The following is a 21,806-nucleotide window of genomic DNA, read 5'->3' as shown; positions in this document are numbered from 1 at the left end:
CACTAGGCCAAGGAAGTTGGCCTGGGGTAGCTATTCCCTCCCTCAATACACACACACACACACACACACACACACACACACACACCAGTGTTGAGGGGAGGGTTCCTTCAGAGGCTCATGATTCCTAAAACACCACTCCTGTGTAGGGTTCTTGTGTTACTCATACTGATTTCCCTTTCCCATTTTCCATGCTTCTCTGCAAGCCAACTCATCCAAAATACCGCCCTGGAAAAGAAATACTCCTCTTCCACATCTACCTCATCAACCCCTGGCCCCAGGCTCTTTTCTATGGCTCCGCATGAGTTGCTTCAAGGCCCGCTCCCCACACATACACACACTTTTTCCCACTAGATGCCATAGCCCCCTCAGAATAAACTTACCCTCTGTCTCTACAGACTCAACTCTCCCCATCCTCCCTGCCTCCAGCTATTCTCTCTTTCTACCAGCTCCCCTTCAAAACCTCCTTTTCTCTTTCTTACCCTTTCTGAAGTGCAGACTGTATTATTGATAAAACCCTGGAAAAGAAGTAGTCTCCTGAGGCAGCAGAAGAGAGGGGCCCTGAATTCAACTCTGATTCTCTCTTCAGCCTCAGGTGGAAACTTGTAAAAAAATGGAATGGACCCCCAGACAGAGGCCCTCCACTTACAGCACACGTACTCAGAGTGTTTCAGGTGCTGTACAAGCACCTACAGTCTATGGGTCGGGAAATGGAGACAGATGCAGTGAGTTACCTGCTGTCTCTCAGCCAGAGGTAGACACCAGAGTTGTGTTGGTATTTGTGGGAGGGGAGGGGCAGGCAATGAGGAGACAAGTAGGAGGCAACCTCCTTCCAGAACTGCCTATGGAAACAGCCCAGAGAGAAGCTGGACTTGAAAAGGTGCAGGGCTAGTATCCAGGCTTCCCATCTGACCTTTAGTAAAGAAGAGAAGGGAAGGAGAGGGCTGCAGAAGAGCTGGGACGTGTGATCCCTGCTGGGCCTTCTCTGCCCACTGTCTGCCCCACTCTCTACCAGGCCCAGGGCTCCAGGAACACCAGGGTGGGGGCAAGGGGCCTCAGGCTATGGATGGAGGTATTTATTCTCCAGTACACCCCAATTGAGCACTCCATTCTCTTTTGGCATTAGGTCTGAGTTGGTTTAAATCTAGAGATACAGGGGAGTAAAAAGAAGGAAAGAGCAGAGAAAAACAAGAAAAAAAGTGGGAAGAGGAAAAAGAGTACGGAGAAGGGGTGAGGTGTAGAAGAGGGACAGGAGATTCGGGCCAGGAGAGTCCTGGAAAAGAGGGGCGTGGCCCCACTATTTGTCCAGCCTCCAAATCCGGGATGACAGGGATTAGGAAGCAGCCTTGCCCACGGGCTGAGTCGCAGCCTCCGCTCAGGGAGCCCTGAGCAAATACGTCCTGATCCCCACATAAAGGGCCAATTAACTGCCCCGTCTCCGAAAACAAATCCGCTAACAGGGTGACAAGCCCCCAGACGCTGGCAGGCCCTGTGTTTGCTGAGAGGCCAACCAGGAGCAAATCAGGGGATTAGGATGGGGCAGGAGCCACATGGTGAGATGTGGTTTCCTGTCTGCTGCAGCCTTGTCAGCACCAGAGGAGGGCTGCCAGGACGCCAGATTTCTGTCTTGGTTCAGCCTCTGGTGTGCTGGAACCCCAGTAACCCCGGTCAGCAGGAGGCAAAAGAGAGCCCCTGAACTGGGATTGTGTAGTGTCAGAGCAGAGCAAGTAGTCCAAGTCCTCTTTAACAGATGAGGAGACTGAGGTCCAGAGCGGTGCTGTCTTCTAATTGGCAAATATAGGATTGGAACTCACTTCTGGGTGGGTTGTTGCTGAAGGGGTATATTTCTGGTGAGGACAGGTATCCCTTACCATCTCTCTTACCTGAATGAAGCCTGGCCCTGGAGCGAGGGACAGACGTCCAATCCTATCTCTTAGTATGCTGGTACTTTTGAAAGAATGTGTCGCTACCCCAACTCTTCTCAGCCTCAAGGTCTGCTCGGATTTAAGGAGTCTGTGGGGCGCCAGACTGCTAGTCCAGCACAGGCAGAAGAGGTGCTGAAAGAACAGCTCCCAGGGCGCTCCCTCCCCTGGGGCTGTCCCCGCCCTCCAACCCCCAGCAATTTTTTGTTTCCGGTCTGGCGAAGTCACGCTCGGAGCCGAGGCGAGGGAGTAGGAAGACACCTAATACCCGTTAGTTTGAGGCCCCAAGGGCCGGCGTGTGGACTGAGGGAGAGGTTTTGGGACAAGCCCCCCAGCCCTTGACAACGTCTCCCGTTCACTTGAGCACTGTCAGTCTGAAATGCTCCTACTCTTGACTCTGCTCACTCGGGGGTCTACGACTGTGTAGCACCCACCTCTCTGGATCGCCATCTGTTCACCTGCCCACTCCCCGGTCAGAAGCAGCCACCCTACGAAGGTGGTCTCATCACATTGAGCCTGACGGCTGAGCCAGAACTCCTCCACTCAGCCATCAGCAGGGCCCTAGCCCAGATAGGAACGCCCGGATCCCTCTCTTTCCCTGACACCCCAACACCATCTCAAGCCCAGAAAAGTGTGTATGCGTGTGCGCGCGCGCATGCGTGTGTCTGCAGGGGTGGGGGTCTGGGAGATCTTCAGGTAAAAAGAACTCCAGAAAAGTCAGAAGCATGCTGGGACTAGGGGGGTCATGCCCCCCCCCCAAGAAGGATGACCATTATCAGGTTTGAACAGATTTGCACGAGTTTTGCATCAACTCCACCTCTTCTCTTGCATTTGTCTTTACAGAAACAATATTGCTCTCTGAGTCTTTGTCCCGGACTCCCTGGTTCCCCTTCAGTCTCCTCAAAAAGGTTAAACAATTTAATAAAACATGTCAGAGCAGAGTAATGCAAAAATATACAAATAGCTGCGAAAGGTATGCAAATAGATGCGAGATGCCTGGGTTTTCCTGGGCTTTCCCCCTCCAGTTTTATCCCTGTCCTGAGTCTTCTGCAGGAACTACTAGATTAGGGCGTCTGGAGCAGGACTACCGGGTCAAGACGCGCCGCCTCGCGTCTTCGCCTCTGGGCTGCAAACCAGGCGACAGCAGGGCAAAGGGGAACTCTTCTCCGCCCACCCCCGACCTACTGCAAACCAACCCAGCCTCCCGCACTTCCGCCGCTAAACCCGCGGACTCTCGAGGAAACCGGAGCCACGGCTTTGAGAGCTAGAGGAGCAGTCTTGCGCTTTGCCTCAGTTTCCCTAAGGGCTGGGACAAGAGAGGAGGGATTCCTCTTCTAGAGTCAGGCAGAAGGCAGAGTCCGACAGCGCCTCATCCCTCATATTGAGTGCTTTGAGAAGGGAGGAAAACTCTCCTGCAGTGTCCAGAACCTGACGCGGGGCGCGGCGCGCGGGGCGGCGACTCCCACTCACGCGCTGCGCGATTCTAGTCTCTAGCCCTGATAGTGGCCGTCGGAGTGGGGGTGGGAGGGTGAAGGGAGGCGGATTAATCCCTTAATTACGCCTTGATCGGCGTGGCACCTGCTTTCCGGCCGCCGGCTCCCGGGGGACCCCGGCACTGGGGCGTGGAGAGAAGGACGAGGGAAGGAGGAGGGCACGCGGAGGCACGCACCGTACCCTGGCGCGCCGGCGAGAGAGCGGCACGGTGGCTGGGGCAGCGCGCACAGGCTGTGGAGGGGCTTACGGCTCCCGGCCCGCGGGTCTCAGACCCAGGGGCTGGGCCCCGAGCCCCTCGCCCCGGTTCCAGTCGGGTCGCGCCATGCTGCGCTACCTGCTCAAAACGCTGCTGCAGATGAACTTGTTCGCGGACTCCCTGGCCGGGGACATCTCCAACTCCAGCGATCTACTCTTCGGCTTCAACTCCTCCATGGCGGCGCTCAACCACAGCCTGCTGCCCCCCAGCGATCCTTCTCTCAACGGTAAGACCCTGCCCCATGGGGAAGTCGGATCCGGGGATGCGGGTGAGGTGGGAGGGCGGCGTGGAGTGGGAGGCCAAAGCGCTCCTGCCCCAAGTTCGGGACCGAGCGGCGCCTCCCAGCTCCTCCTCGGGTGGTGGAGACCAGGTGATAATTTGGGGCTTCGAGCACCTGAGTGGGGGTATCGGGGGATCGAGGGCTTGGCGGGAGAAGGCTGCTGAGTCCATTACTCTCCACGTCCCCAACAGACCCCCGCGGCCCCCAAGGTGAGGAGAACCGTGGCTGGTGGTGGGCAAGTCCGGAGCTAAGAGAGGCCGGGACCCACGGCAGGGAGGGCAGAGGAAGGGGCGCAGTCGCCAGCGGGCCTGGGCAAAGCCAGGTCACTCAGAGACCCACCCAGGTAGCAGGTTTTCCTTCGGGACTCTAAGTTTTCCAAGAACTCACTTAGGACGAGAGGGAAGAAACCAAAATGTTGGATGTGTTTGCTACAGAGGACGACAGAGGCGGCGACCATTTCAGGGAAACTTAGAAGTTTGCCTCTCAGAGATGGAACTCACAGCCGGCCCACCCCGGCAGAGCTGCGGCGGGCGGGCAGTGCCGGCGGCGAGGTCGTTACCGCTAATTACGGTGATTAATAAATGACTGAGACAGTGCGCTTTCCCCTCGCGCTGCGGGCAGGCGGCGAGAGTTGATCTCCGGGAGCCCGGGGAGAGGCCCGATCGCGTCCCCTGCCGGCCGAGTCGGGAACGCCCGCTTTCCCGGACGCCTTTGCTCGTGATTCCGCTCTGGCTCTTCCTCAGCCCCCCATCGCTTGGCCTCCACCTACTCGAATCTAGCGGCGAGCACGGTGCTGGAGACGCGAAGATGGCGAGAAAGGAGACCTGGGCAATGTGTGTGGGGGATACGCCAGGTGCTGGAGGAGGAGCCCCAGAGCCTCATCAGCATGGCCATCAGCTATTCATTAGCTGCTGTCAAGCATCTCCTGAGACTGGGAACGACAGGAAAGAAATTCCAGGAAAAGGGCGCCCGCAGCTGTGTCTACAGGAATTAGAGGAAAAGGCCCGACCAGAAGGGTGTGGTGTGTACGGAGGCGCTGGGAGGAAGAAGATGGGGAATGGGCGGGGATTCTCCAGTCTCCTGAGCCTTCCGGATTCCCAGGAGGTTAAGCACAGAGCCCTTCGCACAGACGCCCCAGACACGCCTCTGCTCACCCAGTGCTCTTACAGAGTGTCTTCACCACACATTGTCTCATTTAAGCTCAAAAATTTAATGAGGTATGTAGGGAGGTGTTGATGGTCACATTTGGTCGCTGAGGAAACAAATTCAGAGAGGATGAATAATATCCCAATGGTCACAAAAGCAGCATAAAGCTTGGCAATAACAGACCTGTCTACTTCCATTACACCTGAAGGTTATGTGAAGGGGGAAAAAGGGAGTATTGGGGCCTGGCAGAATCTGTTTCATAGAGAATGCAGGAGCCAAGATAAAGTAAGGTGGGCCAGGGAGGAAGAGCCCATAAGTAATGGTAGAATAGCCATCTTTATTGAGCCTTTACCCAAGTGTTTTGCATACATGATGTCTTATGACAACTCTTTCACTACTCCCACATTACAGAGAAAGAAACTGAGACGGAGAGAAGTCACATAATTTGCCCAAGTTCTTACAGCTAGGAAGTGTCAGTCTGAGATTCCAGCCCTAACTGGATCCACATCAACCCCTGAGCTCTTAACCACTGCAGTGGCGCTCACTACGGGGTCTGCCTAAACTGGGACTGGGATGGGATGGACGAGTAGAGATGGATGAGAAGCAGAGATTTCCATCCGGAAGGGAGGAAATCGAGAAAATTATTCCCTTCCCTAAGCGAGCAGGAAACCGATCTTCTTGACCCTAACTAGTTACACAAACTCTCCCCAGGACAGCACCAGCAAGAGGCAAGCCGTCCTGCTTTGTCTCCATTAGAACTTCTAAGAGTAGGGGCGGGAAATGAAGCCCGATCCCACACAGAGGCTGGAAGCAAGAGGTCCCTGCGGATTTTGAAACTGGATGGGAGGGACCGGGCGGGGGAGCGGAGGTGGAGAACCGAAGCGCGGGGTAGTGCCTGGTTGTTGAAGGACACCCGAGTACGCGAGGCGGCAGCGGCGCCTACTGGCCGCCACGGTTACGAAACCACTTTTGACGCGGGGGGTATCCAAGCATAATGGGCTCCAAGATCCTGGAACCCAAACCGATTGCAGAAGACGCGAGAAGAAGCCTGCAGGCCGAGCGAGGGGCAGGAGCCCAACATGTGGGGGAACGGATCCGAGTGAGCAAGGGAAGTAGAGGAATTTCCTTCCCAACGGACATAGCCTTTCTTGGCTACATCAACCTGTAGAATAATCTGTTGAAAACCATGCACCTCTCAGAAAAGGAGAGTTTACTCACATTTCCACTACCACTTTCGTTCAGTTCCGTGAGTTAACAGAACCGCTGAAGCGTGATTACCTGGGTGTCGGTGAGAAGGACTCTGTGCCCATTCATGGACTCCAGGTTAAGAACTCCTTTTAGTCCCAGGTCCTAGATCAACCACTTAACGTTTTCCCTTTCCTAAGGGACACCAGGCCGGTCCACATTCTCCATTTCGCCGGCTCGGGACCATGCAGGGGCGAAGAACCAAGTGTTGCCTCTGGTGCACAGCTGGTGGTTGTTCACTGAGCAAGGACGATGTGTGAACCAGTGCCAGTGCGGTGGGGGACTGAAAACCAGTTGGCTAGAGACGCCGTCTACTGGCCAGGCCGTCGCCCAGTCGCTCCCCACTTAAACTTGGCAGGAGAGAGGCAAGTGTCTTTAGGCGGCCTGGAAAGCCGGCCCAGGAGTTGTGTCCTGATTCCTCCGCTGATCTGTTTGTCTGTAGGCACCTCCCTTTGAGCCTAAGAATGTGGAGCGTCTGCCTAGAAGGAGATATTGGACTCTACAGAGAGAGAGGGTGGGCAGGGGTGGGCAAGCGGGTTCTTTTTCTCTCCGGAGCCTCAATCTCTCTCCCAATTTCCCCGTCTGAGTGTTCTGCACCACCCCCCTACCCTCAGGGTCAAGAGTCGAGCCAGAGGACGCAATGCCGCGCATCGTGGAGCAGCCTCCAGATCTGCTGGTCTCCCGAGGCGAGCCGGCCACGCTGCCCTGTCGCGCTGAGGGCAGGCCCCGGCCCGACATCGAGTGGTACAAGAATGGGGCGCGCGTGGCCACTGCTCGCGAAGACCCGCGCGCACACCGCCTGCTCCTGCCCAGCGGCGCCCTCTTCTTCCCGCGCATCGTGCACGGGCGCCGGGCGCGGCCCGACGAGGGTGTCTACACTTGCGTGGCGCGCAACTACCTGGGGGCAGCGGCTAGCAGAAACGCCTCGCTAGAAGTGGCAGGTGAGAATCTCATTGTCAGCTGGTTGCTCCCAGAGCCTGGAGGAGGCGGGAGGGCACGGGATAATCCAGAACCAGCCCCAATCTCAGCCCATTCAGGAGCCTCCTTTGAGACCAAGACGTTTGGTCTCTAATGCCCCCACCATGGCAGGAGGAGGAAGTGGGCCTGGTACTTTCGCACCTGGGAAAGAGTTCCAGTCTGAAGTGATTCACCCCTCCCCAAAACACTTTCCTTGTGTCCTCACCTGGTTATGTCGCCCCACACCCTGTTTTTTCCCCTGATCATATTCTCTCTGTCTCATCAGTCCTTCGCGATGATTTCCGGCAGTCTCCCGGGAACGTGGTGGTGGCAGTGGGGGAGCCAGCAGTAATGGAATGCGTGCCCCCGCGCGGCCACCCAGAGCCTTCCCTGTCCTGGAAGAAAGACAGTGCAAGAATCAAAGAGGAGGAGGGAAGGATCACGGTGAGCAGCAGTGCCATGGCTGGGATCTGTCTGGGGGCCAGGGCAAGGGACATCATGAGGGGCAGGACCATAGGCTAGGAGTCTGGGACAAGTCTCAAAGGAGGAAGGCCTGGATCTATGGCTCTTGGAGGGGCAGGGGAATAATGTCTTGGAGGTGATAAGGAAGGAGATTTGAGATCAGGGCATTAGCTGACTAGAGGCTGAGAGTCAGCTATTGAGTGATGGAGAAGTAAAGATGGGTAGGATGGAACTGGTATAAGATAGGTGGGGAGCATGATGCCCCAGGGACTGGTGGGAGACAGTTTAGGCTGTGGGGGAAAAGATAGACTGGAGCCCCACTTTGGGCAAATCACTTAAGGATTCCTTATCTGATAAGCGGGTCATCTTTGCTGGTCTTCTTCATTGGCTTGCTGTCAGATAAGTAAATATGGACCAATATTACCATTATTACTCTACAGATCCGTGGAGGGAAGCTGATGATGTCACATACACTCAAGAGTGACGCAGGGATGTATGTATGTGTGGCCTCCAACATGGCAGGAGAACGGGAGAGTGGGGCAGCTGAACTTGTGGTACTGGGTAGGCACACAGAGTTTTGGAGTTATGGGAGAGTGTAGCCTGGGGAGTGAGTAGCTGTGCAGACCCCCTGACTATTCACTCACTCCCCCTCCATAGAGCGTCCCTCATTCCTGCGTAGACCAGTGAATCAGGTGGTCCTGGCTGATGCCCCTGTGGATTTCCCATGTGAGGTGCAAGGGGATCCCCCGCCTCATCTACGCTGGCACAAGGAGGATGGAGAACTGCCCACAGGCAGGTGAGAAGCCCCTTCCTCCTGCCTTTAAGGAAACCCAACCAGCTCAAGGGCATACCCTGCCCTAGGAACCTGGAAAGCAGACCCCTTCTCACTTGATGGCACAGAGAAGTCTGTTCCCCAGAGCCTGTGGCCCCTGTCCTATCCAGTCCCCCCCTCCATTCACGGGTCCATGGGTACCAGCTTCTGTCCCTGTGGAGGCCTACCTTGTCTTTATGTGCCCTGATCCTGGTGTCTGTCCTGGGGAAGACAGAAGGGGTCTGTATCTGTGGCCAACCCAGCCTGGGGGTGGGGAGTGGAGCAGGTATGAGATCCGGAGTGACCACAGCCTTTGGATTGGGCGTGTGAGTGCTGAAGATGAAGGGACTTACACCTGCGTGGCAGAGAACAGCGTGGGCCGTGCTGAAGCGTCTGGCTCCCTCATTGTTCACGGTGAGGGCTCGCCTGGGACTGCCTGCAGCAGGAATGAGATGAGGGAAGACGGAGGATGGGTCAAAGTGGAGAATGAAGGAGAAAGGATGGAGTGGGAAATAGGGGTGGGTCACCTGAGAGTTCTAGAAGGAGAAAGAGGAGGAGAAAGCTAAAGAGGTTTGAGCAAGAGATGGGTATCTGCTCCTCCTTAAGCCGACCTCAGGCTTCTCTCTCCTGTTCCCTCAGTGTCCCTTCTTAGTACCCCTGACTCCCTGTTCCTTTATCTCCCCTCCCCTTCCCAGTCCCACCTCAGCTGGTAACCCAGCCTCAGGACCAGATGGCAGCTCCTGGAGAGAGCGTGACTTTCCAATGCGAGACCAAAGGAAACCCCCCACCTGCCATCTTCTGGCAGAAGGAGGGAAGTCAGGTAGGTGGCCAGTTCCAAGCGCCTTCCCATCAGCTTCTCCTCTGGGTCTTAGCCTCCCTCTCTACGTTCTGCAAACTTCCCTCTGCAGTTCTGTTTGACCTTTGATCCTCCCAGAAGCCCTTGCAGGTTATTTGAGAGGATTAAATAAGATAATGAAAATAAAAGACCTGGAACATATTGAACCCTTTTTTTTGTTTTTTGAGGAAGATTGGCCCTGTGCTAACGTCTGTTACCAATCTTCCTCTTTTTCTTTTCTTTTTCTCCCCAAAGCCCCAGTACATAGTTGTGTATCATAGTTGTAGAGTGTAGCTCTTCTATGTGGGACGCCACCTCAGCATGGCTTGATGAGCGGTGAGTAGGTCCACACCCAAGATCTGAACCGGCGAACCCCAGGCCGCTGAAGTGGAACACACACACTTAACCGCTATGCCATCGGGCTGGCCCCCCGAACCCTTTTTAAATAAATGATAATAATAGTTTAGGTGGTAGGGAAGAGTCCTGTATAGTAATTCTTTGGAGAATCTTTCTATTTTGGGCAAGGCTGTCCTGAGGACATATCAAATCGAATTAGATCCCTTCTCCCCAAGATCCTTGGGGCCTGGGTTTTCCCGTGCTGCTCTGGAAACAGTACCAAAGCTGCTCAGAGTAGAACATGACTGCTATTTACAAGGGACTGCCACCAGGGGGAGCTCACAATCACCCCTCTTCAACTGCTGCATTTTAATTAAATTCTTAAATGAATAAAAATGCTGATGGTGGCAGAGGGTGGAGTAGATATCAGTCAGGGGCTCAGCATGGTACTGTTTATCCTGAGACCCAAACTTGCTTCCCCACCTTCCGTGTATCTATCTAATGTAAAAACATGAAAGCCAGAAAGAAAGGGAAAGTATTTGACCTTTATCATGCGATGTATTAAAAGAGTTTCATATGATTACTTCATTTAATTCTCATAACTATCTTCTAAGAGTCAAATTTGGGGAAATTGAGGCTCAGGAAGGTTAAAAACTTGCTCAGAGCTTCCCAACTAGTAAGTCATGGAGCTGGGAAGTGCCCCCCAAAATCGTCTAATAAAATTCCCTCATTTTTGTGAATAGGTTTAATTAGTTTTCACAAGGTCACATAAGTGGCTGGGGACAGAGTATGAACAAGAACTTGAGGAATCCTCTGGATTCTGGGGTTGATGAAAATGGGGGAGCTCTCTCTGCCCAGCTGCCCACTCATTCCTTACCTTGGTTCCTACCTCTGTCCCCAGGTCCTGCTTTTCCCCAGTCAGTCGCTTCAGCCCACAGGGCGCTTCTCAGTCTCTCCCAGAGGCCAGCTCAACATCACTGAAGTGCAGAGTGGGGATGCTGGCTACTATGTGTGCCAGGCTGTCAGTGTGGCTGGCAGCATCCTGGCCAAGGCCTTGTTGGAGGTAAAAGGAGGTAGGTGCCCATGGAGATAGGGCTGGACCCATGGCCTGGAAGGAAATAATGGCTTCAAGAGATCTGTTTTTCTTGGATTCTATACAATATGTCTGCAAGGGGCAGGGCATGTTCCAGAGACATGTCCTTGAAGTTTGGAAATCAGCTGCAGAAGCCACTAATAGAAGGCTGGTCCTACAGCAGATGGTTAGGGAAGCCCCTCCAATCTCTGTGGGAAGGGGGATATATGAAGGACAGAGAATGAGGACAAGGGGCTGCTTGCCTGAATGCAGGATCCTCCCGTAAGGTGCCCAAGTTCTTCCTTTCTCAGCCTCCTTGGATGGCCTGCCTCCCATCATCCTTCAGGGACCAGCCAATCAGACACTGGCACTTGGCTCCTCTGTGTGGCTGCCATGCAGAGTGGCCGGGAACCCTCAACCTAGTGTCCAGTGGAAGAAGGATGGGAAGTGGCTGCAGGGGGATGACCTCCAGCTCAACCTAATGGCCAATGGTACCCTGTACATCGCCAACGTGCAGGTAAGTCTCACCCCTAGGGCCCGAGTAACTGAGAATGGCCACGCTGTCCACATGCCCAACTCTAGTAAGTACCAGCTGGGGCTCTAACTCCACTTCTACCCCTGTGCTCTCTCAGACCACCTAGAATGTACAACATCCTCCCCATCCTTCTGTATACCCACCTCTACCCCCTTGCCCTACCTTGCTCTACTCCAAGTTTGCCAGTCCTCTACCCTCTCCTGTAGGAGATGGACACAGGGTTCTACAGCTGTGTGGCCAAGAGCTCCACAGGAGAGGCCACATGGAGTGGCTGGCTGAGGAGGCGAGGTGAGTTTTTGCTTTGTTCCCTTGTTTTCTTGGCACCTTTCTCTGAACCTGCTTCGAAGGTAGTCAATACCTTTCCAATCCCCAGGACTGATTTTATCTTCCAAATGCCGTGGCCATGGTGGTGGGGAGGAGGAGGACAGAAGTGGTACCCTTGGGAGGCAGACGGGAATAGGGGTAGTTCACTATGTGCCCCTCTCCAACATCACCGTCACAGCTCCACAGCTCCTCTGGGAAGGAGGCAGGCTACACTGGGGCCATCCTTTTCTCATCCTTCTACTTAAAGATTATCTCCTCACTGCAGAAGATTGGGGAGTATCACCAGACCCCCCTACAGAACCCAGTACCCCTCCAAGGCCTCCCTCTCAGCCAGTGGTCACTGAGATCACCAAGAACAGCGTTACCCTAACCTGGAAGCACAACCCGCAGGCTGGGGCCACAGTCATCTCTTACGTGATAGAGGCCTTCAGGTATGGAGAAAGTTTTTTTTTTTTTTTTTGTGAGGAAGATCAGCCCTGAGCTAACATCCATGCTAATCCTCCTCTTTTTTTTGCCGAGGAAGACTGGCCCTGAGCTAACATCTATTGCCAATCCTCCTCCTTTCCCCCCCCCCCCCAAAGCCCCAGTAGATAGTTGTAAGTCGTAGTTGCACATCCTTCTAGTTGCTGTGTGTGGGATGCGGCCTCAGCATGGCCGGGGAAGTGGTGCGTCGGTGTGCACCTGGGATCTTAACCTGGGCCACCAGCGGTGGAGCATGCACACTTAACCGCTAAGCCACGGGGCCGGCCCTGGAGAAAGTTTTGAATGCAAACCTGGAAAGTTAAAAGGGGGGACCCTATGTCCTTAAGATCTTTGCTATTGTGGGGAGGGGGTCACCCCAATCCCTCTCCCAGGGTGAGGAGGTAGTAGGGAGCCATAGAGAATGGATGAAATGGAGTAGACAGGTTGGGGGTCCCTGGCTCAGACAACTCTGTCACTTCATTCTCATTGTAGCCAAGCAGCTGGCAACACATGGCAGACAGTGGCAGATGGCGTGCAGCTGGAGACACACACCGTCAGTGGTCTGCAGCCCAATACCATCTACCTGTTCCTGGTGCGAGCTGTGGGAGCCTGGGGCCTCAGTGAGCCCAGCCCCGTCTCTGAGCCTGTCCGCACCCAGGGTAAGGTCAGAGCCCCTAGCTCATGCGTTATGACATATAATGCTGCAGAGACCCCCTCCCCTAAAACCGTGGCACTGTGGCAGCTTTTTCCTGCTGTGCTGGGTCTATCCTGGTGGCCTGGCCTGACATAGGAGGTCATGCTTCCCTTTCCTTGAGGGAACAAGAAAAGAGGAGAGAGAGAAAGAGAAGGAGATTGATTCAGTCATCTTGGTAGCTCCTTACTTCTGAAACTTTTACCCACAGATAATGTAGATTATCAGGACTAGAAGGGACCATGGAGGGGTCATATTCATGTTAGAAATGAGGACCCGAGGCCTTTAAAGGGTGCATATGTAGTTATGCAGAAAGACAGTCATGTTAGCTGGACACCCTGGCCCACCTCTGGAAGCTGTTCTCCTGATCAGCCCCCTCTTGATCCTAGGGTGTGCTCTGGAGTACTAAGTAGCACAGTCTGTGGGACAGGGCAGAGGTAGGACACAAACACACTCTCAGTCCTGACTCCCTGTCCCTGGTGGCCGCTGCTGAGTGGGCTCTTTGGTCAATAGATAGCAACCCATCCAGACCAGTGGAGGACCCATGGAGAGGCCAGAGGGGACTGGCTGAAGTGGCTGTGCGCATGCAGGAGCCCATAGTCCTTGGGCCCCGGACCCTGCAGGTGTCCTGGACTGTGAGTGTGGCATAGGGATGAGCTTAAGGGCAGGGATGATGATGGGGGACAGGGGAGCCTCCACGAGTGTGTACAGGAGATTGGGAGGTGAGTGGCTGGGGAAGACTGGTGAGTGGATGGGCAGTGACTGCAGAGGGGCTGGGCCTGGAGGACCTGTGTGGCCCCAGCCTCTCCCTCTGGTATGCTTTGTCCCGTCTCTTACAGGTAGATGGCCCAGCCCAGCTGGTGCAAGGTTTCCAGGTGTCTTGGAGGGTAGCAGGTCCTAATGGGGGAAGCTGGACAGTGCTGGACCTACAGTCCCCAAGCCAGCAAAGTGCTGTGCTAAGAGGACTCCCCCCAGGGACCCAGATTCAGATCAAGGTGCAAGCCCAAGGCCAGGAGGGGCTGGGGACTGAGAGCCCCTTCGTGACCAGGAGCATTCCTGAGGAGGGTGAGAGGACAGGACACAGAGCTCATGGAGGGACAAAAGGGAAGAGGGGGTGGGGAAGGATGACAGTGTGCAGGGGGAGAGCAAGGCCGGTAGGTGGCAAGGAGGGATGCTTCCCAGTTCCCTAAGATGTTAGAACTGGGAGGGGGAAGGTTGGGGCATGAGGAGCAGCTTGCAATGACTGTCTCTGTCCTTCTCACCATGCTCCACCCTTGCTCAGCCCCCAGTGGTCCCCCGCAGGCAGTGACAGTGGCCTTGGGGGGTGAAGGCAACAGCAGTATCACTGTTTCCTGGGAACCTCCGCTCCCCTCCCAGCAAAATGGGGTCATCAAGGAATACCAGGTACAGGGTTTGAGAAGGGACTGGGTGGGAGGACCACGGAAGGGAGGAAGAGGGAGGGCTAGGGGCTGGGATTAGGGAGGTGGGAACCCGGGACTGGCTTTGGGGCTGGGGGAGAGGAGGGAGGTTTCAGAGTGTTCTCTCCAGGCTGAATTATGCCTGGCTAAGCCCCCTCTACCATTCAGAGCTTCAAGTTTCCACATGAGGCCAGAATTCCATTTTTGACTCTTTAAACCCGGGTCTCGGCCTCCCTAGATCTGGTGCCTGGGAAATGAGAGCCGCTTCCACCTCAATCGGTCTGCGGAAGGCTGGGCACGCTCCGCGGTGCTCCGGGGACTGCTGCCGGGTCTTCTCTACCGGACTCAGGTCGCGGCGGCCACCAGCGCTGGCGTGGGTGTGGCCAGTGACCCAGTGTTGATGCAGCTGCGTGAGTCTGGAGGTGGGGGTGGAGGGCCGAGCTGGGGAATTTAAGGCGGGTCCTGGGGTAGCTGTGCCTACGGGGTCCCTAACGGCCCCTTCCTAGCTCCTGGGTCTCCTGGCCCCTACTCCCCTCATCTCTCTGACCCCCACAGCGTCCCCGCCGGAATTGGAGCCTGGGCTCGAGGCGGGCCCGGGGCTGGCGGAGCGGCTGGTGAGGCTGCTGCGGGAGCCCGCCTTCCTCGCGGGCAGCGGCGCCGCCTGCGGGGCGCTGCTCCTCGGGCTCTGCGCCGCCCTCTACCGGCGCCGGAGGCAGCGCAAAGAGCTCAGTCACTACACGGGTGAGAGCCGGGTCTGGGGGTCGGCGCCGGCTGGCGACGCATTCCCGCGGTGGGGAGACGGAAAGGAGGGCCTTGTGTTGGCGGAGCCTGGAGATCCCGCCCTCCAGGGAGGGGGGCGGGATGGAGAGAGGGAGGGGAGGGCTCAACGCTCGATGAGTTGGGGCGGGGTCAGGAGGGAGGGGCCGCAGCAGCAGCTCAGCTCTTTGGAGAGCGGCGGGGTACGCACCGTGGATCTGGGAGCTGTCGGGACATCTGGCAGAGGGCGGGGCCCGGAGAGGTGGGACCTGAGTCCAGGGACAGGGATAGGATTTGCCCCTAAGACGGCTCAGGAAGAGTAGCCTTTGCAGTCAGTTTCAGTAAAGCAGGGGCAAGTCTAGTGGGGTAAACGCACTACATGAAGAGGGGGCTTGGTAGGAGGGAGTGTGGCCAGGATCCCGGCAATACATTGTGAGGCGGAGTCTGGGTGGAAAGGCGGAGCTGGCGGAAAGGAGACTTGAGCTTTGCGGCTACCTGGTAACAGGCGTGTTGGGAGAGATCTGAGGTCTCTTAGATCCGTGGTTCCCAATCTTGGCTGCACATAGAAATCACTTAGGGGGCTTTAGAAAAATACTAATGTTTGAGTCCCATCCCTAGAAATTCTGATGAAATTGGTCCAGGGTGCAGCCTGAGTGGTGGAATTGGGACCAGGGCCAAGGAGTGGACAAGAATATGGATATTTCTGACCCTTCTCCCCATTTCCCCTCTTCTTTCTCCGACGGGTTCCTTTTCGGAAGCCTCCTTTGCCTATACACCTGCAGGTAAGCCGTCTCTGCCCCAGTGGGGTTCAGACCCCAAGTACGGGCTCTTCTCTCATTCAGTCTCCCCCTCATCTTCCCCAGTGTCCTTTCCACACTCAGAGGGCCTCTCGGGAGCCAGTTCGAGGTAATTTTCTTAACTCATCTCCCAGGATAATCCCCTCCACCGAGAGACCACTCCTTTCCTCTCCAGGCCTCCGCATGCTGACTTTCCCAAATTCCCAACCCCAAACACCGCTATTACTGTCCTACAGCTCCTCTTCTGGCCCTCCATCCCCAACGTTCACATGCTCTCCTTCAGGCCACCCATGGGCCTTGGCCCTGCTCCCTACCCATGGCTAGCAGACTCGTGGCCCCACCCATCTCGAAGCCCCTCAGCCCAGGAACCCAGGGGAAGCTGTTGCCCCAGCAATTCTGACCCAGATGACAGATATTACAATGGTGAGGAGTTCTAATTCCCTCAGGGGCATACTTGGCCCCCAGCACCCCTCTCTCCTCTCAACCTACTGGGGCAAACTGAAGGGAGCCGAGGAGTCCCAGTCGCCTTGAGGTTGGTCAGTCCATGGGGAGGATTGAGTTGGGGGAAGCCTCTCTCACACCCAACCTTTACCCTGGTTTGAGAGGTAAGGTTTGGGGTGGGGAAAGAAGTTGATCCCACGGAAAGAAGTTGATCCAGTGGGATTGCCTTTTGCCCTCCATTCTCCTGTTGTCCTCTATTTTTCTGTCTTTGTCCCTGCCGCCTCCCTGGGCCTCCCTCTTTCTCCTCCTCAGAAGCAGGAATCTCCCTTTACCTGGCTCAGACAGCCCGGGGCACTGCCGCCTCTGCTGAGGGTCCTGTCTACAGCACCATTGACCCAGCCGGAGAGGAGCTGCAGACCTTCCATGGGGGGTTCCCCCCACATCCCTCAGGGGATCCAGGCACCTGGAGCCAGTATGCCCTTCCAGAATGGAGCCAAGGGGACAGTGGTATGACTCCAGTTCCTAACACCCCCATTATAGCCCTGAGCACAGTATCCGCAAAGAATATCCTCCACCCTTCTCCTCTGGGACCTAGCTCAGCACTTCCTCTGACATGTCTCATCACTGTGTCTTTCCTGCCCGTATCTTGGTGTGCCTCCATCCTATTCTCCTCAGGAGCCAGGGGAGGCAGAGTAAAGATTCTGGGAAAACCTGTGCAGATGCCCTCCCTCAACTGGCCAGAAGCCCTGCCGCCACCTCCCTCTTCCTGTGAACTGAGCTGTCTAGAGGGGCCTGAGGAGGAGCTGGAGGGCAGGTAAGGATGCGCCCTGCTGTAGAGCGGAGGGCAGAGATGCTGGGAGAGGAAGGGAAGGGGGCAACAGGAAGGACAAGGGAAGGTATGGAAGCTACTCATTCATCCGTGCCCTCCTGCCTCATTGCCTCCAGCTCAGAGCCAGAAGAGTGGTGTCCACCAATGCCTGAGAGGAGCCACCTGGCAGAGCCCAGCTCCAGCGGAGGGTGCTTGGTCCCTTCGTCCCGAGGGGAAACCCCCTCTCCCACACCTTCCTATGGACGGCAGTCCACAGCCACTCTTACCCCCTCACCTCCTGACCCTCCTCAGCCCCCCACTGACATTCCCCATCTCCACCAGATGCCCAGGTAGGGGGGTATATAGTACCTTGCACATTATAGGCCTTCGGTACATATCTATTCAGTGGATAATTGGATGGATGGATAGATGGATGGATGAATGGATGGATGGATGAATCTGGGGTACAGAAGTCTCATGGCTGCATCAGGGTAGAAGTGTGATTTGGGGAGAAACATGGAGGCTGGCAAGGTCCCTCACTCTCTTCAGACTGTTTCTCCGTTAGAGTGACTCAGCAGGCTTCCTGGAGCATTTGAAAGACATGGCTTTCCTCATGTTTCACTAGCTTGAGAGCCTTGTGGGGGACAGACTGTGTCTTATTCATCTGAATATTAGGCTGAGTGGCTAGCACAGTGCCTGGCACATAGTAGGCACTTAGTGTTTGTTGAGTAAACAAATGCTGAGGCCTCATGTCATTGCAGGAGGGTACCCCTTGGGCCCAGTTCCCCTCTCAGTGTATCCCAGCCCACTCTGAGTAGCCAAGAAGGGAGGCCTGCTGGCCTGGGTGCTGGTCCCACAGCGTCCCATCACCTCAGCCCCAGCCTTGTCCCTAGTGCAGCCAGCAGTGCCCCAGGTGAGTCTGCAGAACCTCAACTTAACCCCACTTCCCCATACCTCCCAGAGCTTATTTCCCCTTCACCCCCAAGTCCCTTTCCTGACCCTCTCTTACTTGCTCCTCTCCCTGTCTCCTAATGCTACAGGGAGAACCTGGCAGATGCCTGGGGAGATGACTCCTCCACTTCAAGGGCCCCGGGCCCGAATCCGGAAGAAACCCAAGGCTCTTCTCTACAGGCGGGAGCACAGTCCTGGGGGTGAGGGGGCCTTGGGCCTGGGACAATAGGGTGACAATAGAGGGTCAGGCAGGAAACCAAGGGTGAGCTCTGCGGGCTGGAGGAGGGAGCGGGTAAACCCACATCTCAGCTGTTCATTCGCAGCCTCCTGGTGCCAGGGAATGGGAGTGGGGGAAAGATTGGTATCAGGAGAAGCAGGAGACTGCTGAAAACAGGTCTCTCCCCAGACTTGCCCCCACCGCCCTTGCCACCACCAGAGGAGGAGGCAAGCTGGGCCCTAGGGCTGAGAGCAGCAGGCAGCACAGCCTCCTTGGAACGGGAGCGGGAGCGCAGCGGGGAGAGAAGAATGCTGCAGGCGGGGCCTCTGGGGGCCCAATGGGGCCCCCACCTGGATGGTAAGGAGGGCCAGGACTGGCTGGAGGGTCCACTGCTACCTAAGTAGGTGGGCTTTAGGACTGGAGGCTAATAGTGTAGTACAGACGGTGCCATCCATGGACTAATTTTCAACCCAGCTCACCCCTCACTTTCAGTTGGGTTCATGCATTTGATCAACATCAAAGCCACTTGTCTCTCTAGCTCTCTGAGCGGAATGCCTGGAGTTCCCAAGTTGTATCCTTTCCCAGGACTGAAGCCCAGATGAGAGAAGAGTGGGGGCTGGGTGTGCTGCCCCTCCTTCCCCAAGGCTCTCTCTGCTTGGGAGTGCCCTACAAGTGTCTGCGCACGTGTGATGTCAAGGCCATGTGCTGGGCACTCTGCTCCTCAGCCCCCAGGCTGGCCTGAGCCCTGTGCCTGCCCTCAACTCTTCTTCCAGAGCTGGGATTGTGGTCGGGGTGGCATAGTGGGTGAGCAGTGATGTTCTGTCCTCTGGGCCGGCTGCCCTTCTCTCTGTGCTGCAGAAGAGGCCTGGCTCCCCTACAGCAGACCAAGCTTCCTGTCACGGGGTCCGGGCACCAGCACCTGTTCCACAGCTGGCAGCAACTCTTCAAGAGGCTCCAGCAGCTCTCGGGGCTCCCGGGGCCCTGGACGGAGTCAGAGCCGGAGCCGGAGCCAGAGCCAAAGGCCAGGGCAGAAACGTCGAGAGGTGGGGGCTAGGGGTCTCAAAAAAATGAGAGTGGAGGGCTAAGGAGGGTGGGCCAAGGGGTAACAAAACAGAAAGGTAGAGAAGGGCTTATGGGGGAAGTGTCAAAAGGAAGGGACCCAGTGAGTGACGGGGAAGGGAGGAGTCCTGGAGAGCAGGGACAAAGGGTGAAGACAAGATGACACAGAATAGAGGAGCCTGGGCTCCCACAGGAGAACCGGTCAGGAGAAAGGCTGACATGATGAAGGACATATCCCCTCCTGTGGCCTGTTTACCCCAGGGCCTTGCAAACCAGCCTCTCTCTCTCTTTCTTTAGGAACCACGATGACCCTTGATGAGAATATCAGGAGTGCCAGGAGGAAGGGCTTGTCCCTGGGCCAGGAGCACCTCCTCCTGGTAAATGAGGGGGTGAGAAAGAGGAGCAGGAAGGGTCTCTTCCCTTCTGGCAGTGATGCCTGGGGCTCCCTGAGGAATTGGCTTAGAAGTCAGAGAGCCAGCTCTTCCCTTCCTATCTCTTTCTACCTGAGACCCATTTGTAAAAAAAGGCAATAAAAAGAGTCTGATCAGAGCCCCGGGCCCTGTTTGTTTGGTTTTATGCGGGATGTCAGGAAGAAGGGGGCTGCGAGGGTCTGTGTATCAGTGCACATGAGTAGCTTCCCCTTCGTTTTGAATGTCTTCTGCCAAAAGCACTAGGTGAGGATGGGGCTAAGAGACACTGACCTGTCCTACCTCTCAAAGGAGCTGAAGCCCATTGTCTCCCCAGGTACAACCAGAGGGGCTTTCGAAATAACCAACAGTGAGAAACTTGTCCCACCTTTGGAGAACCAAGCCAAGCCCTCCCTTAGGGCCCTCTTCTGGGGTATATCTACTCCCCTATAAGGAAATATGCCCCTCACAATAATAATTTTTAAAACCTCAAAGAAAGGAGGAACTGATGGGGGAAACCCTGACCAAGAAGGAAAGACAGGCCTTTTGAGACCCCCTGACCCCTCACAGAAGGGCCAGATGAGGCCCAGATGTGATTTGTTTGGCACAGAATTTTGTAAATCTTTTGGCCATGAATGCCGTGGTCCCCCTCTCTCCCGCACCCCCAGCTCACACCACTGACTGGTTACCTGAGGTTTGTTTCCTTCTCGCTTGCTCCACCCCTGCTTCAGGAACTGTCCTGGGCCCCCCGGGCATGGTCGCTGCCCCCACGCCCAGGTTCTGACCCCTGCTGCCACTTTGACCTAAGAGTATACAAATCCCTATTTCTCCCTCAGTCTGGCAGACAGGGCTAGAAGGTTTTCAAAAGGAATTTTACTGGGAAGCTAAAAGAAAAACAAAATCCGAAAAAGGAAAAGCCAATAGAGAGGAAGGGATGTGTATCCACAGCACTGAGTCCTCATCCTGAGATCACGACACTCTGGCCCAGGCTGGCCTGAGTCCCCCAGGCTCCTGCCTTACTCAGCCTCTGAACTCAGAGTGGCCTCCAGGTAGAGCTGCTTGGGTTTGGGGGATCATCATCTCCTTTCAGGGCCTGCTTCCCAATCCACCCTCCCTAGAGGTGTCTTCCTATGGCCCAGGGCCATGCTCAGTAGTGACCCCCGACCTTGTGGATTCTGCCGGTGACTTTCCCACCAAGTGAGAAAGGCATGGCTGTCCCTGTCCTCTAGTAGCCTTCTGGGCTCAGACCCTGGACGTCTTGCTCCACCATCTCTCTGTTCATTGTTATTTCTGAAGGGTATTCACTGGCCAATCATTACAGGTGGTTCTGCCTTTTGTGGAATTTAGTTCTTTGTCTATTTTAAGAAACCATCTGGGACCGGTCTTTGGGGAGGGGGCTGGGACCGCTAAAAGCAGGAGTTGTCTTCTCAGAAACAGTTGCTAAGATCAGCAGACCCTAAAAATCCACCACCCCTCCCTTTCCTAGATTCTGCTTAAAATCAGATAGATACACATAATTTCTCAGTTACAGAACAGAAATGAGTGACACTCTCTGAGTGTCAGTGAATGCTTGATCCCTTTCTAACTCAGGTAACACGTCCATATCTCCAGGTGCCCTCCCAACAGTGGTGCTCCGGGGAATGATCTCACAGAACTCAAATCATCATGGTTTTATAGTGTCAAATTCCATAAGCTCATAGTGACAAAAGTATAAGGAGGGTGTTTTTGTCCCACATTTTCACACCTCCCTTCCTTCAGCTTCTTCCCTAGATTCATCTTGAACCCTTTGCCTTGGTACTGAGGTAGGGCCTCACTGCCTCAGTGACATCCCTCTTTATCTGTTCTACATGGTGTGGTTAGGGAGAGAGTCGAGCCTGCCTCCACAGGAATGGTCCAGATGAAGCTGAGAGGGGAGGCTCTGAGCGCTCTTTCCTGCACAGCCCTCTCCCACAAGCCCTGTTGTCCTCCAGGAAGACCTCTGGCTCCTCGCTTCCTGTGATCCAAGTGGGTGGGGAGATCAGGAAGTGGGGCTGCTGCTTGGGCCAAAAAGGCCTGGTTGTGGGAGTGGATGGAACAGAGGAAAAGGCAAGGGCCAGGAGTCAGGTGATGACTTTTGCTCCCTGAGGG

At 55.5% G+C, this 21,806-nt stretch overlaps 1 protein-coding gene across 7 annotated transcripts; it reads left to right on the top strand.

Annotated features, from left to right (window-relative positions):
* Positions 1-3,441: 3,441 nt before the first annotated feature.
* Positions 3,442-19,821, top strand: ROBO3 (roundabout guidance receptor 3). 7 transcript variants are annotated; one of them, XM_058544904.1, is made up of 28 exons: positions 3,443-3,895; positions 6,955-7,281; positions 7,584-7,741; positions 8,200-8,320; positions 8,417-8,555; positions 8,857-8,984; positions 9,266-9,390; positions 10,643-10,814; positions 11,125-11,330; positions 11,555-11,636; positions 11,938-12,103; positions 12,627-12,793; positions 13,339-13,460; positions 13,665-13,890; positions 14,108-14,229; positions 14,482-14,653; positions 14,799-14,984; positions 15,758-15,781; positions 15,863-15,905; positions 16,080-16,219; positions 16,550-16,744; positions 16,913-17,051; positions 17,183-17,395; positions 17,807-17,958; positions 18,086-18,196; positions 18,403-18,570; positions 19,072-19,256; positions 19,570-19,654. In XM_058544904.1, exons 1-28 carry the CDS (start codon positions 3,736-3,738, stop codon positions 19,579-19,581), a joined length of 4,161 nt encoding a protein of 1,386 aa, XP_058400887.1. In that variant the 5' UTR covers positions 3,443-3,735; the 3' UTR covers positions 19,582-19,654. The 7 variants fall into 7 exon arrangements, with proteins under 7 accessions (XP_058400885.1, XP_058400883.1, XP_058400884.1 ...); XM_058544902.1 differs by having other exon boundaries at positions 3,442-3,895; positions 15,758-15,905; positions 18,391-18,570; XM_058544903.1 differs by having other exon boundaries at positions 15,758-15,905.
* The last annotated feature ends 1,985 nt before the right edge of the window (positions 19,822-21,806 follow it).

The sequence above is a fragment of the Diceros bicornis genome, chromosome 7 (genome assembly GCF_020826845.1).
Source record: "Diceros bicornis minor isolate mBicDic1 chromosome 7, mDicBic1.mat.cur, whole genome shotgun sequence".
NCBI classification, from domain to species: domain Eukaryota; kingdom Metazoa; phylum Chordata; class Mammalia; order Perissodactyla; family Rhinocerotidae; genus Diceros; species Diceros bicornis.
The sequence above is the reverse complement of the archived record's forward strand: the minus strand, read 5'-3'. Positions and strand labels throughout refer to the sequence as shown.

Excerpts from the sequence above, each read along its gene's own strand:
- ROBO3 (XM_058544899.1), top strand. The coding sequence starts at position 3,736 with ATGCTGCGCTACCTGCTCAAAACGCTGCTGCAGATGAACTTGTTCGCG. Across the intron at positions 13,891-14,107 it reads CAGGAGCATTCCTGAGGAGG|CCCCCAGTGGTCCCCCGCAG; the intron begins GTGAGAGGACAG and ends ACCCTTGCTCAG. Across the intron at positions 18,571-19,569 it reads ATGGGGCCCCCACCTGGATG|GAACCACGATGACCCTTGAT; the intron begins GTAAGGAGGGCC and ends CTCTTTCTTTAG.